Genomic DNA, 17,062 nt, shown 5'->3' on the forward strand with positions numbered 1-17,062 from the left:
TGAAGGAGCCTTAGATTTATAACAGATATAGCAAATATCAGTAGTTAACTTGTTTCAGTACATATTTTTGTGTCACATGGCTGAAGAATTTAAAGGAAGAATACAATATTTTACATATAACATATAATCAGTATGGTTCATATTCAAAGTTGTGCTAACAAGTCAACAAATCTTTAAGGCAGTTTAGGAATAGAAAATTGTAATGTAATGATGATTCAAGCATCTTTTAAAAACCCAAGTCTTCTCTTGTCCCTGCTATATTTAGATCACTTGTTGACCTCAAACAAACCGTTATAAAGGCCTTCTGGAGTGCTTTGCTTTTCTTTAGCCTGATCAAGTGCTGCTCAGGCAGCCGCTGACTGTCCTTTTCCCTGCGATCACATGTACTACTTTCAGTTCCTTGAAACTCCTTACACACTGCTGCGTGGAGGCCTTTATACTGGCTGTTCCGCTGTTTGGAGTATTCTCGCCCCTTCCTTTGGTTTGCTGACCTTACTCCTACTCAAGCTTTTATCTCAGCTTGAACAATCAGTTTATCAGAAGGCCTCTCACACTAGATTACACAGCAGTTTCCATACCATTTCTATTTGAATAATACCTGTTTTCCTCAGTAAGCTGAGCTGCTGACAGGAGCAATGTCTGTTGATACAGGTTATTCCTAAAGTCTGCATATTGTAAGTTTTGATGGTTATTGCTAAATTACTTTCCAAAAACTGTTCTCATTTTTAAAATTTGTAATTGTTTTTAGTGAGCTTGACTATCTTTCCAGACGTATATTGGCCAATTGTATTGCTTTTGTGTCTTCCCAATTTTCTCTTGATTTGTGATAGCACATATATATTAGGGAAAATGATTTTTTTTGTCATATAAGATATAAATATATTTTCATAACTTTGTATGCCAGGTGGTTTCCTTGCCTCTAGTTTTGTATTCCTTGGGGCCATTCTCTACTCTCCAATCAGAATATTCTTTTTATTGTCCTGGTCAGTTCTCTTGCCTCCCAGCCTTTGAACGTGCCATTTCTTCTGCCTAGAGCAGTGGTTCCAACTTTTTAAAAGTTTCATTAGTATAGAAATTATTGTTCTTCTTTGGGATCTGCTGGTTGTAAAGATTACCCTTCCTAACTAACCCCTTTATACTTTTCATATTCACTAAATTGGTTATTAAATTAGCTCATCACCAGCCTGTCATCTTTAAAGACCTGTAACATCATGTCTGCCTACCACACCCTTCAGCATGGATCGTGGTGACCTTATGCTTAGCACAGTGCTGGCATAGAGTGTGCTCTTTATAACGAATGTGGAATGAGTCAGTAGTTGTGACTGCTGTAGGGAACTCTCTCATTGGAAAGGAGCCGGTGCTTTGTGACGCTTGTTGCCTGTTGCTTCTTCCTCTGGTTTCTTCACTGTACTTTAGATAATGAGATAACTGAGCTTGCTGAGCAAGGTGGAAGAACACAGCATTGCAAAGTTTGTCTGATCTTTCATGACCTTTTTATAATCCTCATTCACCTTTGTGTACCAAGAGGCAAGTGATAAGAGAGTAAATCTTAAAAAATAGTAAAAAACATGAGGGTATAGATATTGCTATTCTATAACTTTGTATTTTTACTTATGTTCTTAAGAACTTCTATTTGGTGAACAGAACTTCATGTATATGCTAAGTAACTTGGGTTGAAATTAAACTTATGAGAACACATACAGTACCTAGGGCAGTCTCATTTGAAATGTACGATGTATAGAAATGGAAATATTTTTATGCTTCCTACTTTTTTATAGGAGGTTCGTAAAGTGAATGAAAGCATCAAGTATAACCACCCATTGAGAAAATGCATTGACACGATACTTAAAAAGGTAATCTGTCATATTCTCATCTTTTTTCTTTTGAAATATAAATTTGTAGACTGTAACATTATAATAAAAGCATCAGAAAAGTGTGAGAACAGCCTGTGACTGTGGTCTTCCCATCTCCTTTCCATTTTCATGGAAATATTAACCATAAATCAGTAGTAATCCATACTTAGAATTTGTTCTTTTGTTAATACAAGTGTGACATTTAATTATTGGCAGTATTTGTCATTGAAGTGTGGATGTAGAGGTTAAGTAATAGATAATGATTGCTGACACAGCGATGGAGATGGACCTTCACAGTTTCTAAGTGTCATTGAATGTGGTCACTAAAGGTGCACCTCCCGTAATAAACTAGAGCCTTAATAATCTCTTTCAATTGCTTCTACCATGTCATTTCATGATATATGAAATAAATTGTATAATGAATGACCCTATGAGATATTTAACACAGATATTTAACAAGAAGCTATAAAATTAAGGTTTTGATGCATTGGTATTGAATTAGGGTATTCATATACTTCCAAAATGATTATTCTAAAAATGGACTTCTCAATAATTGTCTTTGCAACCATAGAACCACTGACCTATTTCTTTTTCTATATTTTAAATCTATTATACTGATTATTAGCTAGTGTTCCCTTTGGCTAAGTTGATGGTAATGAGAATCAGTTCTCTAATCTTTTCTCTTTATATTGCTACCTTTTGAGACCTATTCAGGGAGGTTAAGTAACTTGCCCAAATTCAGATAGGTAATAAATAAATAATAGGGCAGATGGCTCCAAATTACGTGTTTGTTTTTCTCTACAACGCCTTTTAAAAATTCAACGTCTTGGGTTTGTTGCGATTCTTTTTTGTTTTTAGCTAGGAAAATAATTGACAGTTCCGTCAGGTTGCCTGCATAGCCTAATCCTCTCAAATACTAGTTGCTTCATGTAGGTAAGCTCTCAAGGTAAGAACACACTTAATACATCTTCTAGAACATTTTCAAGGAAATGTCAGCCACTAACAATCCAAATATCTAGAGATGCCAGTAAAGGAAGAAGATGTTTTTGAGAAAGTTAGATATGCCCAAGAATGGCAAATTTTTAAATAAAAATATAATTTTACTTTTTTGCACATGAGATTTAACAATATCTACTTTTCCCTTTTAGTGTCCTACAGAGTATCAGGAAAAAATGGGTAGGAACATGGATGATTATGAAGATTTTGATGAAAAGCATAATACCTACCCAAGTGAAAAAAGTCTGGTAAAACTACATAAACAGGTGACTTTATTAATAATAGCTTTTTTTACTTACTGATGATTTTAATTAGATTTATAATTGCTGCCCACAAAAAGCGATTTTCGAGTAAATGTGTATTTGAAGCTTTCTTTGATCCTTGTATCATTCTTTGAGATGTTTTAACTTTGTGTTTCTCAACAGGGGTACTGTTGGCATTTGGGGAGGGAAAATTACTCACTTAGCCTAATTGTTAAATATGTCCTAGAATATTAACATTCTTGGCCCCAATCAGTAAATGCCACATGCCATTAACACTTCCCCATTATTATGACAATCAAAACATACTCTCTGGAGGGATGTATAGAAATGGATCAGAACATTGACAGATATACCCAAATTCTCTTTTTTAGGTGATTTATTCAGTTCAGAGACACCGTCGAACTCAAGTACAATGGCAGATTCTTTTGGAACAAGCATTTTATCTCGAAGATGTAGCAAAAAATGAAACTAGTGCTACTCGTCAGTTTGTTCACACCTTTCAGTCACCAGAGCCAGAAAATAAATTTCTCCAATATTTTTATAATCCTACAGTTGGTATGTAATTTTACATAAATTTCAGAATTCAATGATGATAATTTTTCTAGAGAAAGAAAGTATATATTTTCCCCAGTGCAGAGTTGAATCGTATTTGTATTATTTGACATATACCATGTGGTAATATTATGTGTCTGATAAACTTCCCCCTCCAAAACTGTTTTACTTGTCATACAACATATAATCTATCAGTTTCCACTGTTACTTCACAGATAACCAAAATGCTATGCAAAAATATATGCAATACATCAAGTATATTATATGTTCATAATATATACTTAAAATAATTAGAACTTTAAGCAGTTTTATATCACAAGCTTGGGTCTCTTCTTTAGTCTTGACATACTACTAAAATATTCCCCTAAGAAGTCCTCTTTGATTATTTACATCTGTTAGTCTATTTATAAAACCTACATAAATAGTCAGAATTATTTCATTCTCTTTAATTATTTATGATACTCTTTCAGTGTTATCAAATTTAATATGAAGAACTTAATGAAAATATGCCAAGTGTCACAGTATTAAAGCTTCCATTTAGCTTATTTGTTTACATAAATAATTATGTTCATTTGATTCTTTTTGCCGTGTTTGGTCTTGAGTATGAAGACATAATGGCCATAACATATGTTAGAAAACTACTTCAACAAAGATCTTTTCTAATTAAATGAAAGAAATACTTGTTTTCATTCATTCAACAAATACTTGAGACATATATGCTGAATGTTGTTGGATGTTGGGTATATATCAATAAGTGTAATGACAAAAATTCCTGGCCTTACAGAGTGAGAAAGTAGACTACACAGAAAGGTATAAAGAAGATACCAGAATGTAGACATCAGGTTAATGGAGGAACCCAGTGAGGAAGGAAGAAAAGCAGGATAGTGAGGTGTAAAGTACATTTCCCAATAGGTTGACTTCAGAGAAGTGAGGTGGGGGTGGAAAAGAGAAAAAGGTAAAAAACAAACAAACAGGCAAACAAAAGCCCAGTTGAATTTAAAAGAAATCTGGAGGAGAGCAATTAGAGGCAAGGAGAATACAAAACTCTCAAAATGTTTTCCTTATAAAATGGAGTAGAGAAAAGAGGTAGTAGCTGAAGGAGAATGGCAAGGTCAAGATAAATTATAGCATGTAATTTGGGAACAATATCTTAGAGGAAATGTAATGAGCGAAGAGCATGGCTGGGGTGATGTTCATGAGTAGCAGAGATGAAATGGGAAATAGTGAACAATGTAGAGATTGCCCTTAGATTAGGAGGTAAGGCACGGGTGTACCTAAGCAGGTGAGAAGAGGTAGTGGCAGGAACTTGGGGAGGTTCCCTTCTGCCAGTTTCTCGGTGAAATGCTGAGAGTAAAGCATAGGGTAAGAGATTTGGGAGATCTGAAGAGAAGATCTGAAGGGAGAAGGTGCAAAATAGTTGCTTAGGAGTGAAGGCATGGGAGAAGATTGAATTATAGGAGGCCAGCCAGGCAGTGCTCAGGATCCACCTGAAGTTGGTGATTAGGAATTTGGAATGAGACCAGTCAGCAAAGTTGGGGGCCTCACTCCTGAAGGGTACAGCTCCATGGGTGCAGGCTCAGAGTGGCCAGGGAGTTGGATCCTAACCAGGGTATGGTCTTGCTTAGCAAGTACAGGGAAGCAAGAGAGAAAAGAAATGGGGATGATGGAGCATAATTATCCTCAAAGACTACGGAATCTGAGCTGATAAAGGAAGCAGCAGGATATCAGGGTATTAAGTGGCAATATAAAGGTGGTACAATGATTGGATGGTTGGTCCAGATAGAGTCAGTCAGTGGAATTGGATATTAGGTGAAGGTATTGCTTGGAAACAGGGATGCTTTAATGAGATAATAAGGAAGGGAGGGCAGTAAGAGGTTTAGGGATGACTGAGAATGAGTAGTTGAGGTGGAGTGGAGGATGAGATCACTGGAGGAAAGGAGGTCAAGGAAGTGAAAGACCCCCTAGGATATTGAAAAAAGGATCACTGGTGTGGACGTTGAATTCATCAGGAATTGTGCTGAGAGTAGGGTTGAAAGATTTAGAGTCTGAGCTCAGAGCTCGCTCAGCGCTTCAGTGAATGAAGTGAAAACGTAGCCTTTTCAATTCGGTGAGCTATCTTTTTTTTGTTGTTGTTAAAAAATGTCAGATTTAACCAAAAGTTAGCAGAATAGTACAAAGAATTTTTGTATATACTTCACTCAGATTCATTTACTTTATCTTTCTCTCTGTATATGTATTTTTCCTTAATCTTTTCAAAGTTGAATTCCAGACATGATGCCTCTTTGCTCCTAAATGTTTCAGTGTCTGTTTTCTAAAAATAAAGACATTTTCTTACTAACCAAATACAGTGACCAGATCAGGAAATGAACTTTGATACAGAGCTGTTTCTGTACACCTTACTCAGATTTTGCGAATTGTTCTAAAATATTCTTTGTAAAAAAAAAAATCCCAAATCATGCATTGTATTCAGGTGTCCGTCTCCCTAGTTTCCATTCATCTGGAATAATTTCTCAGTCTCTATTTGTGTCTTCTGACATTGGTGTTTTCGGAGACTATAGGCCAGTTTTTTATTAGGTGTCCCTGAATTTGAGTCTGGTATTTTCTCATGTTGGATGCAAGTTTTGCATTTTTGGTGGGAATACTGCAGCAATGACATTGTTTTCTTAGTGCTTCATAGCAGGAGGCACATGATGTCAGTTTATCCTGTTATTGGTGATTATTTGGTGAACATGGTACCTGCCTGGTTCCTCTACTGTGATATTACTGTTTTCTTCTTTGCAGTTATGGATCCTGTATAGAGATATTTTGAAATATAAATATCTTATTCTTTTATGATTTTTCCTAATCATTTTTTTCTTTTATCTTCCAGAATGGTACTGGGAATGTCTTTTGAGACCGTGGTTTTATAGGATACTTGCTGTGGTTTTGTCCATCTTCTCTGTGATTGTTGTGTGGTCAGAATGCACATTCTTTAGCACTACACCTGTCTTATCCCTCTTCGCAGTCTTCATACAGCTGGCTGAGAAAACATACAATTATATTTATATAGAGGTCAGTTTATTTTACATCTGTCATAAACATACGTCAGTTCATAGTCTAGTCATCAACTGTGTTTTTTCTTTATATAATCTAATAATAATGAAAGCAGTGAAGTTGCCCATAGTGTTATTCAGACTTTCAAAAATGAGCTTCATCCATTTATCAGACCATAAAAACTAAAAATTGTGTTTGAGGAGGGATGACAAGGTGCAAAATAGTGCAGAATTCTTTTATGAGAATACTTTGATCCTGTTGATGCCAGTGAAGCTGCATAATGTACAGTCTTCGCGGGAAGGGTAGCCAAGGGCACGGGAGAACGGGCTCACTTCAGGAGGTGGTTTGAAACTTATGGACAGGATATTGAACTGGTAAGACGTAGATTTTTTTCATAAATTCATTTTCTTAGGTGGTTAAAAAAAACCCTGTTACTGTGTTTAAACCAGCTACAGGTGTTTAAAACCTGAACTGTGTTCTAAAATTTTTAGAATGTCAATAAATGTTAGCTGGAGATAAAGGATAATGCTTGTGAGAGTGTATAAAGTGCCAAGGTCCGTTAGTCTTAAGTCTGTTAGTCTTAAACTGATTTTGTTTGTTTTCATTTTTCAGATTGCTTGTTTCCTGAGTATCTTCTTTCTGAGTATCTGTGTTTATTCTACTGTGTTCAGGATTCGTGTCTTTAACTATTATTACTTGGCTTCACATCACCAGACTGATGCTTACAGCCTTCTCTTCAGTGGCATGTAAGTAGGAGTGTGTTTAGACACAAGGGAGTGACCCCACTGCATGTAGTCTATGGATGTCCCTTTTCTTTCTTATTGTTTCTGAGCATTCCACTAACACCTGCATTTATGTGAGCTCATTGATTACGTTTAAGCATTAGATGTTTGCTGACTGCTAGCTAAATCGTGCTTGAAGTTTAAGGTTATAATACAAGAGGTTTACTAGGTTAGGAACGAAAAGAAAGACAACCTGGACTTACAAGTTAGAGATTCAATAAATAGGTTGGTAAATACTAGGACCATTTGAGAGTTTAGAGGCTAAGTCAGACCTAGAGTGTTCGGTGATTAAGTGGCATCAAGCTGCATTGGGAAGGACTTAAAATGAACAGGAATATCCTTTGCTAAGAGAGTATTGCTAGTAATAGCTAGGTTGTGCTATTGTTTGTCCCTGTTGGTAAGTTGGTCATATTAGGTATTTATAAAATAGGCTGCACTTAGGCAGGTTCCCAGAGAAATCCATATCTGAAGCATCTTTAAGACTTTTTTCTTTAAATCTTTTTTCCCTCAAATAATTATAGAGTCACAGGAAGTTGCAAATACAGTACAAAGGGTCCTACTAACTAACCTTCACCCAGCTTCTCCGAATGGAGAAATTTTATATAGCTATTGTACAATATCCAAACCAGGAATTGTACATTGATATATTACTCTGAATTAGGTTACAGACCTTATTTAGTTCTTACCACTTTTTATCCTTCATTCATGTGCGTGTGTGTGTGTGTGTGTGTGTGTGTGTGTGTGTGTAGATTCACATAACCACCACCACAATCAAGATACAGAACTGTTCCATCATCACAAAATAACTCCCCATATTTCCTCTTTGTATTCACACCCTCCCTTCATTTTCCTCACCACCTGTTCTCCAACTCTATAGTTCTGTGAGGTTCTCTTTTTATCTGGACAAAACTGAGCTCTAACAGTTCTTTGTACCTGAACTTGTCAGAGTGACCTACTTCAATACAACTTCAGCTCCTTTATGTACTGAGTACAGTTCCCCTCGAGGATATTGCTGTCCTGGTCATGTGGACACGGATTGCACAGATGGTAGATTTGAATAAAGTGCATACGAACATTCTTCAGGTACTGCACAAATCTTAGGATGAAACAGTGACAGACACAACCAAAGCAGGCAGCCTGAGGCTGGAGTTTTGCCCTGATGTTTTAGGGCGATGTGATTAATAGGATATTCAGAATGTCTCTCAAATAAGGGCAGTTTGCATTAAGAATTCAAGATACATGTAATACAAATAGATGAAAATAACAACATAATAAAATGTACTTTGCTGCTATATTTTTTCTTATTCTGTTTATATATGCTTATTGCAGGTTATTTTGCCGTTTGACTCCTCCTTTATGTCTTAATTTCTTGGGTTTGACCCATATGGATTCGTCCATCTCTCACCAGAATACTCAGCCAACTGCTTATACATCTGTAAGTATGGTCAGGAAACAGTTTTTTTAGATTTGTTGTCTCTACAAGATGTATTATTGTGGAATTTCTTTTAATGCCAGCAGAAATGTTCTATAGTGTTATTAGGATTTTTTTAAATATCAAACTTATTTTAAAGGTTGTATCTGACTGGGTAAAAATGATTTTGTTCTCTTTTATTGTAAAAAAAAACACAAAGTTTTTTGGTTCACATAGGTTGACCAGATGAGCAATATCAATAGACCTGATCTATAATATTAGCTTTCATATTTATAATCTTCATGTACATGATAATTTTTAGTAATATTTATAAAATATTAATTTTCTTTATGTGAAAACCTTAATAAATAAGCAAATTCGATATTAGTGACATATAACATTGTATGTAGTGTAAGGTGTACAATAGAATGATTCGATACGTGTAGATATTTTGAAATGATTGCCACAAAAAGTTAACACCCATCACCTCACATCGTTACAAGTTTTTTTTGTGATGAGAACTTAAAATCAGTCCATTTAGTGCTTTATTTCTACTTTTTGAAAAGTCCAAATTTGTTAATAAGACTGGTGATGAGTGAATTTTTTTAATGGTGGAAAGGAATGAAAAATACAGAATTGTACTAATTTAACTTACTTTTTTTTTTTTTTTTTTGCCTCTTTAGATTATGGGTTCCATGAAAGTTTTATCCTTTATTGCAGATGGATTCTACATATATTATCCTATGTTGGTGGTTATTCTCTGCATTGCTACTTACTTTAGGTAAGAAACTTAACATCAGTTATTTTTCCTCTCACTCTTATTCAATCTGGATATCCTTTCTCCTTAAAGCCTTTTTAAATATTCAGTTGTTAGGTTTTGGTTGTTGTTTGTTTTATTGTGGCTTTGGGAGAGCAAGGGATAGCTTAAATGCTTTGCTTAAATGATCAAGTCAGGTTCTCCCTCTGAAGGGATTTTTAAGAAAAGAGAAGTAGAGTTATTCTTTTACAAGTTTTTAGATTACAAGATAATAGGATAGAATGTTAACTCTTAAGTTCTGGCCTTCAGCACTGACAGCCAGCGTAGCTCATAAAATACCCCCCCCAGGCCCATCTTTTATCCAGTAACATAAATGAATCTGAGGGTGGGGCACCTGGGTAGCTCAGTCAGTTAAACAACTGACTCTTGATTTCAGCTCAGGTCTGATCTCATGGTCAGAACAGTGCGGAGCCTGCTTGGGATTCTGTCTCTCCCTGTCTCTCTGCTTCTCCCTGGCTCTCAGACATACTCGCTCTCAAAATAAATAAATAAACTTGAAAAAAAAAAATGAGTCTTAAGGCTTTCCCCACAATCATCACCAGGTTTCTAGATGCCTCAGACCTTAGCCAGCACAAAGCATCAGGTGAGGAGCAACTGTAATCAGGCAGTACATACATGTGAGGTTGGACAGGAAAGGACACAGGGTATGTTTTTTTATAGGATTAGAAAGATGCTTGATTCTTGGCAAGAGTGTGACTCACAAGGAGGTAAAGACAGATCTACTTGGCTTCTAGCACCCTGTCTCCCCTACTTCCACGTCAGGTACCCTCATCCTGTACTGTGTCTGCCCTCTTCTGCTGATTGCTTAAGTGTTCTGTGACAAGCCAGAAATACCACTTTAAAAAAAAAAATTGATGTTAATCACTTCGCTTTTCTGATGAAAATGTTTTCTCCAACCACTTTTCATTTAAAACTTCCAATACCATTAGGGGCGCCTGGGTGGCTCAGTCTGTTGAGCGTCCAACTTCAGCTCAGGTCATGATCTCGCGGTCCGTGAGTTCGAGCCCCGCATCAGGCTCTGTGCTGACAGCTCGGAGCCTGGAGCCTGTTTTGTATTCTGTGTCTCCCTCTTTCTCTCTCCTTCCCTGCTCATGCTCTGTCTCTCTCTTCTCAAAAATAAATAAACGTTAAAAAAAAAAAATTAAAAAAAAAAACTTCCAATACCATTAGTTATTACAGATAATGTATATGTACTCATTAAGAAGTTAAGTAAACAAATATTGTTTGAAATAAATTCTCTATTGGATGTTTTAAAACGTTTATAGGGATGCCTGAGTGGCTCAGTCGGTTGAACGTCTGTGCTCAGGTCATGATCTTACAGTCCGTGAGTTGGAGCCCCGCATTGGGCTGTCTGCTGTCAGCCTGTCAGTGCAGAGCCCACTTCGGATCTCCTGTTCCCCTGTCTCTGTATAGTGTCTTCCTTTACTACATCATTTTCACAGTATAAACAAACCTATTGTCTTTTTTACCTTATAGAAAAAAAACTTGAAAATCAGACGTATTAGCAGTTCATATTAACAGTTTTATTTGAAAATATAATCTCTTATTTTACCTATGAGAAGGCAAAATATAAATGTTTTAATTTTTTAAAACATTTTTCTTTATTTTTGAGAGAGAGATTGAGACAGCGCGTGAGCTGGGGAGGGGCAGAGAGCGAGGGAGACACAGAATCTGTAGCAGGCTCCAGGCTTTGAGCTGTTAGCACAGAGCCTGATGCAGACCTCAAACCCTGAACCGTGAGATCATGACCTGAGCTTTTACTTAAACTGCGTTCGCTAGGACTAATATAAATGGTATTGTTTTTTATTTCAAGCTTTTATTTAAATTCTGTTTAATGTAGGTGCGCCTGTGTGGCTCAGTCCTAAGCGTCCGACCTCATCTTAGGTCATGATCTCACGGTTCACGACTTTGAGCCCCGCGTCAGGCTCTCTGCTGACTGCTCGGAGCCTAGAGCCTGCTTTGATTCTGTGTCTGCCTCTCTCTCTGCCCCTGTCTCGCTCTGTCCCTCTCTCTCTCTCGCTTTCTCTCTTTCAAAAATAAATAAAAATTAAAAAAAAATTAAAACATTTATATTTTGCCTTCTCATAGGTAAAATAAAGGATTATATTTTCAAATAAAACTTTTATTTATGAACTATTATGAACTAATAATACGTCTGATTTTCAAGTTTTTTTCTGTAAAGTAAAAAAGACCATAGTTTTGTTTATACCGTGAAAATGACCTAGTAAAGGAAGACACTATACTTTGCATGTCCAAAACTTAGTTTTGATTATATGTTTATTCATTTTAAAAGTTTATAAAACTGAGGCATCTGCGTGGCTCAGTCAGTTGGGCATCCTGTTCTTGATCTTGGCTCAGGTCATCATCCCAGGGCCACGGGATTGAGCTCTGTGTCGGGCTCTGTACTGTGTGGAGCCTGCTTAGGATTCTCTCTGTCTCTCTTCCTCTGCCCCACTCCCCCACTCACACTCTATCTCTAAAATAAAAAAATAAAAATAAATTTAAAAAAAATTTTTAAGTTTATAAAACTATTAATGAAACATTAAGAGCTTGTGATGTGTGAATTATGTTTTCACACATTAGTAGTTTTGTTGGCAAGATTAGCATCTCTTCCTACCTTATTAGATTGTTATGTGGATCAGGTAATAGATGGGTAGAATAACTAATGGTTTATCAACTATAAATCTTAAATATAAAGAATTATGTCTAAAAGAAAATTTGTTAAAATTGAAAATAATCCATTAAAGGTATTGTTTTAGAATTAGGATAAACTTTGATTGACAATTTATCTTTTATTATTTTATTTTATTTTATTTTATTTTATTTTATTTATTTTTTAACAAGTTGAGTTTTTATTTTAGTTCAAAGTCACAATTTGTCTTTTAGGAAAAGGGCAGATTTCTTGAATTTTCAAATTACCTTTCAAAATAGATATTCTATTATAGAAACGTATGAAGCAATGCCTTACTGACGTTTTAATGGTAACTTTCTTCCTAGTTCTGTTTTCTTTGGAATGCTGCCATAATTAGTCTAATTTCCGTATTACTAACAACACAGTCATGCCCAGAGTTCATATTCAGACTTAACTGCCTAGAGAACATAAGGCTGTTTCCTGATACTTTAGGAAAAACTATGACCTTCCCAGAGACCATGATCTAGTTTGGGGCTTCTCATACTAGGGTGTCATATTCCTACAAGGCTATGAAGATAGTAAAGGAATATTTAAAGTCACAGAATTAGCAGGGCGCCTGGGTGGCTCAGTCAGTTAAGCATCCAACTTCAGCTCAGGTCATGATCTCACACTCCGTGAGTGAGTTCGAGCCCCATGTTGGGCTCTGTGCTGACAGCTCTGAGCCTGGAGCCTGCTTCGTATTCTGTGTCTCCCTCTCTCTCTGCCCCTCCCCTGCTCATGCTCTTCTCTCTCTGTCTCAAAAATAAATAAAAACATTAAAAAAAAAATTAAAGTCACAGAATTAGCATGACCGTCTACCCAACACCCCAATTTTGCTCAGTGATAAGTTATATAAAACATTCTTTATATATTAAAGCAAGCAGGCATTATGAATTCATCAGAGTGTTACACATTGGTAATATAAAATGGAAGACCTTCACTTTCGTGTAACTGCTCCACTGTTTTCCTCTCCTCCCAGTGCATGCACCTGTGTGCACACACACGCTTATTCCCTCCTTTTATTCTCTCCCTCCTTGCTCCATGTGTGTGTTCAGGCTTCTGTCAGTAGAAGTACATCAGTAAAAAAGTTTGAAAACTAAGGTAATAAAAAGAGCTTAGTCTTTCTTTTGTCTTGGATTTAAATCCCAGCTCTAAAGTTTATTCAGTGATCATTAGCAAAGTATTTAACCCTGTGGGCCTCTGTTTCCTTATCTGTAAAATGATATCTATCTCTTAGAATTACAGTGAATAAGAGAGTAGCTGTAAACTGGCTGATGTATAATGGGATCTTAAGTATTAATACTGCTTGTCTATCCATTGCTTCTTTCCTTGTGTGTCATATTTTCAGAGTATTCTTGTCCTGCACAGCAATGAGGTTTAAAGTAAATACCAAATAAGATAAAATAATAGCCCCCAGGTAAGACATAGTAATCAATTCTGAGTTTATAATAAAAGCTATTTAAATAGAATTGACTAGCTCTCAGGTTAAAAAAAATGAACATGAATATCAACTTGCATAGTTAAGATGTTCTAAACCAGGATATTTTACACTTGGAGATACAGATTGTGCGTATTTTCAACACTAAAGTTGTTGTTTGAATATAAGAAAAGAGGGGCACCTGGGTAGCTCATTCGTTTAAGCGTCCAACTTTGGCTCAGGTCATGATCTCACGGTCCGTGAGTTCAAGCCCCGCCGTCAGGCTCTGTGCTGACAGCTCGGAACTTGGAGCCTGCTTTGGATTCTGTCTCCCTCTCTCTCTGTGCCTCCCCCACTCACACTCTGTCTCTGTCTCAAAAAATGAATAAATGTTAAAAATTTTTTTTTAATATAAGAAAAGAATGAATTGTATTTGTGTTATAGCGATTGCATTGTTTTTTGTTTGTTTGTTTGTTTGTTTGTTTGTTTTTAATCCCTGTATGATTTCTGAAGGTATTCTAATGGCCCAATTTAATTTGTTTTTGTAAGGAATCTGGGTATGGTACATACCCTGTCAGTGAAATACTGGGTATATAAGTTCCTTAGAGAAATAAGTCCTTCTTCAAGAAAGACAGATGTTGGGGCGCCTGGGTGGCTCAATCAGTTAAGTGTCTGACTTCTGCTCAGATCATGATCTTGTGGCTCGTGGGTTCAAGCCCCATGTCGGGCATTGTGCTGACAGCTCAGAGCCTGGAGCCTGCTTTGGATTCTGTGTCTGCCTCTCTCTCTGCCTCTCCCCTGTTTGTGCTCTGTCTCTCTCTCTCTTTCAGAAAGGAATAAATATTAAAAAAAAAAAAATGACAAATTTAATTACGTAACTTGCCATGATAACTAACAATAAAACGTAGGCTTCTTTCAGGCAACGATGTTAAAGAACAGTGTATCTAAACATTTACAATGAGAAATAATACTTGTCTTTTTTAAAATCTTTTATTAGTTTGGGAACGCGTTGTTTGAATCTGCTTGGTTTCCAGCAGTTCATGGGAGATAATGACATGACATCAGACTTGGTTGATGAAGGAAAAGAATTAATCAGACGAGGTAAGATTTGTCTTTTAAAATAAATGAATGAAAGTACTAAGACTCAAAATATAAAAAATTCAAATTGTATAATTTATCATTATTATTCTATCTTAAGAAATTAATATTTTTAACTAAAAATCTATGTACAGGCTTCATAGCAAAAATAATTTGAAAACATGGTTTCATCTGACTTTAAGAAATATTGTAGCAGAAATCATTAGTATGTCTTCAGCTAAATAATGCTCTCGGATGGTGTGGAGTCATTTTCATGTTTGTCTGGAAACAGATTTGCCAAGTTCAGTACAACTGTAAAATTCATGAGTTGAAAGAATCATCGGTTTAATACTACAGAGGAAATCATTCAAGCCAAGGCTGGTTTTTAGAATGTGATAATTGTTAACAACCTGTTAGAATGTGTGGCATTCTACTAGAATCTAATTCTAACACTGAATGTATCAAATTTCCTGATGTTTAAGTGATGGTAGGGAAAAAAGAAAACAGAACTTGAGTGTCGGGACATGGATTCCTAGACATTCTCCCTATGTGTGTCTGGAGTTTTTATGTGATCATTAGTTAAGTGTAAGCCAAAATGTGTTGTAGCTCCAATAGAAGTTGTTGTAGCCTTCACATTCTCTCCTAGGAAGGTGGGGTCTAGTTGATGTGATGGTTCTGCTTTTTGCATTAATTAGACTTCATCTGGAGTATCATACTCAGTCCTGGGTAAGATTTCAAGAGTAGGACTAACAAGTTAGAAGGTATTTAGAAAAGGACAGCCAGAATTATGTACAGCATATCTTATAAAACACACACACACACCCGCACGCACGCACAAAACACTGAGTATATAGCCTGAAGAGAATAAAGGAAAGGACTTTTACGCAGAAAGAAGTATCAACTTAATTTAGAAGATAAGGCAAAGAAAAGAGAAGTTACAAACAAATTTCAAATGAAGAAGAACTTTTTCCTCACTAAAACTGTTCAGACAAAGCCTAAAGGTCATCTCCAACAAAAATACAGAAGGGATTCTCTGTGGACTTAGGTGGCCTCTAAGGTCCTTTCCAACAATAACCTATTACTTTTGACTTTGTAGTAATTTAAAGGAAATTGGTCATAGCCTGATACCTTTACTTCAGTTACTCTACGTCTAATTAAACCATGTTATACCAAATTTGAGACCGCTTTTCTGTCTCTAGAGAAGAGAAAAAGGCAAAGGCAAGAAGAAGGTGAAAATCGAAGAAGAGTAAGTATAGTACTTAATTTGCCGTGACCTAAAGACTAATATGAAGTATCATGAGAATTTTACTGATTTAGAATTGGCTAAAGTCTAAAGAACAGTGGGAAAATGACGTAGGGCACATTGTTTTAAAAAGTTAATTTTAATACTTTGAGATGTATATGCTAACTGTCTTGTCAGACCTGTTTTAAAAGTTATTAGTATTAAATTATTTCATGTCCAGTGTCTAGCAGTTTCTTGCCTAAAAGTGCTCAGGAAATACTTATTGAATGAATTAATAAATTCATGCAGTCTTGCTATTAAAGTCCTTTTGATTGCTTTAAAGTTGTTATACTTTTTTGGTAATGTGACATTAATTTTGTTCCTCTTCAATTTTTCTTCAGTTTTCTGTTTGCTGAGGCAAATTAATCTCCTCATAGAGAGTGAAAGGGCATAAAATTAGAAAAATCTAAGTCACAGTTACCACAAAATTTACTACACCTTGGTGTTATCTATACTGGAGAAGTGAAGACTCAAAGGAGGAGACTTGATGGTTGTCTTCATAGTGTGTGTTGTATGAAAGGAAACTTGTTTATTTCAGAAGACGTAATTAGGAACAGAGAGGGGAAGTTACTGGAGACAGATTTCACCTCTCAATGAAAATTTCTAACTTCCACAGTTTATCAAAATTGTGATGGACCGCTCACACATAGAAACGTTCATGTCATTGAGGCCCCTGGGTGGCTCAGTCAGTTAAGCGTCCGACTCTTGACTCTTGATTTCAGCTCAGGTCATGATCTCACAGTCATGAGATCAAGCCCCTGTGTCGAGTCCTGCACTGGAGAATGAGATTAAGATTCTCTCTCCCTCTGTTCCTCCCCCGCTTGTGCAAGAGCATGTGCACTTTCTCTCTAAAAGAGAGAAATTTGCATGTCCTCTAATAAGAGAGCCCATGGCATGGCTATTTTAGA

The 17,062-nt window shown here is 36.2% G+C and overlaps 1 protein-coding gene across 9 annotated transcripts in view; it reads left to right on the forward strand.

Annotated features, from left to right (window-relative positions):
- LMBRD2 (LMBR1 domain containing 2) overlaps positions 1 to 17,062 on the forward strand; it is a 42,783-nt gene that overhangs the window by 20,448 nt on the left and 5,273 nt on the right. For 8 of the 9 annotated variants that reach the window (XM_019811896.3, XM_019811891.3, XM_006928052.5 and 5 more), the window contains exons 7-15: positions 1,779 to 1,853; positions 3,002 to 3,115; positions 3,484 to 3,667; positions 6,534 to 6,715; positions 7,310 to 7,443; positions 8,809 to 8,914; positions 9,574 to 9,671; positions 14,793 to 14,896; positions 16,072 to 16,118. In XM_019811896.3, the coding sequence (XP_019667455.1) occupies positions 1,779 to 1,853; positions 3,002 to 3,115; positions 3,484 to 3,667; positions 6,534 to 6,715; positions 7,310 to 7,443; positions 8,809 to 8,914; positions 9,574 to 9,671; positions 14,793 to 14,896; positions 16,072 to 16,118 (1,044 nt within the window). Of the gene's footprint in view, positions 1 to 1,778; positions 1,854 to 3,001; positions 3,116 to 3,483; positions 3,668 to 6,533; positions 6,716 to 7,309; positions 7,444 to 8,808; positions 8,915 to 9,573; positions 9,672 to 14,792; positions 14,897 to 15,968; positions 16,119 to 17,062 lie in introns of those variants that run through there. The other variant, XM_019811915.3, reaches the window with a different exon arrangement.

Source organism: Felis catus, chromosome A1 (genome assembly GCF_018350175.1).
Source record: "Felis catus isolate Fca126 chromosome A1, F.catus_Fca126_mat1.0, whole genome shotgun sequence".
In the NCBI taxonomy this organism is placed as follows: domain Eukaryota; kingdom Metazoa; phylum Chordata; class Mammalia; order Carnivora; family Felidae; genus Felis; species Felis catus.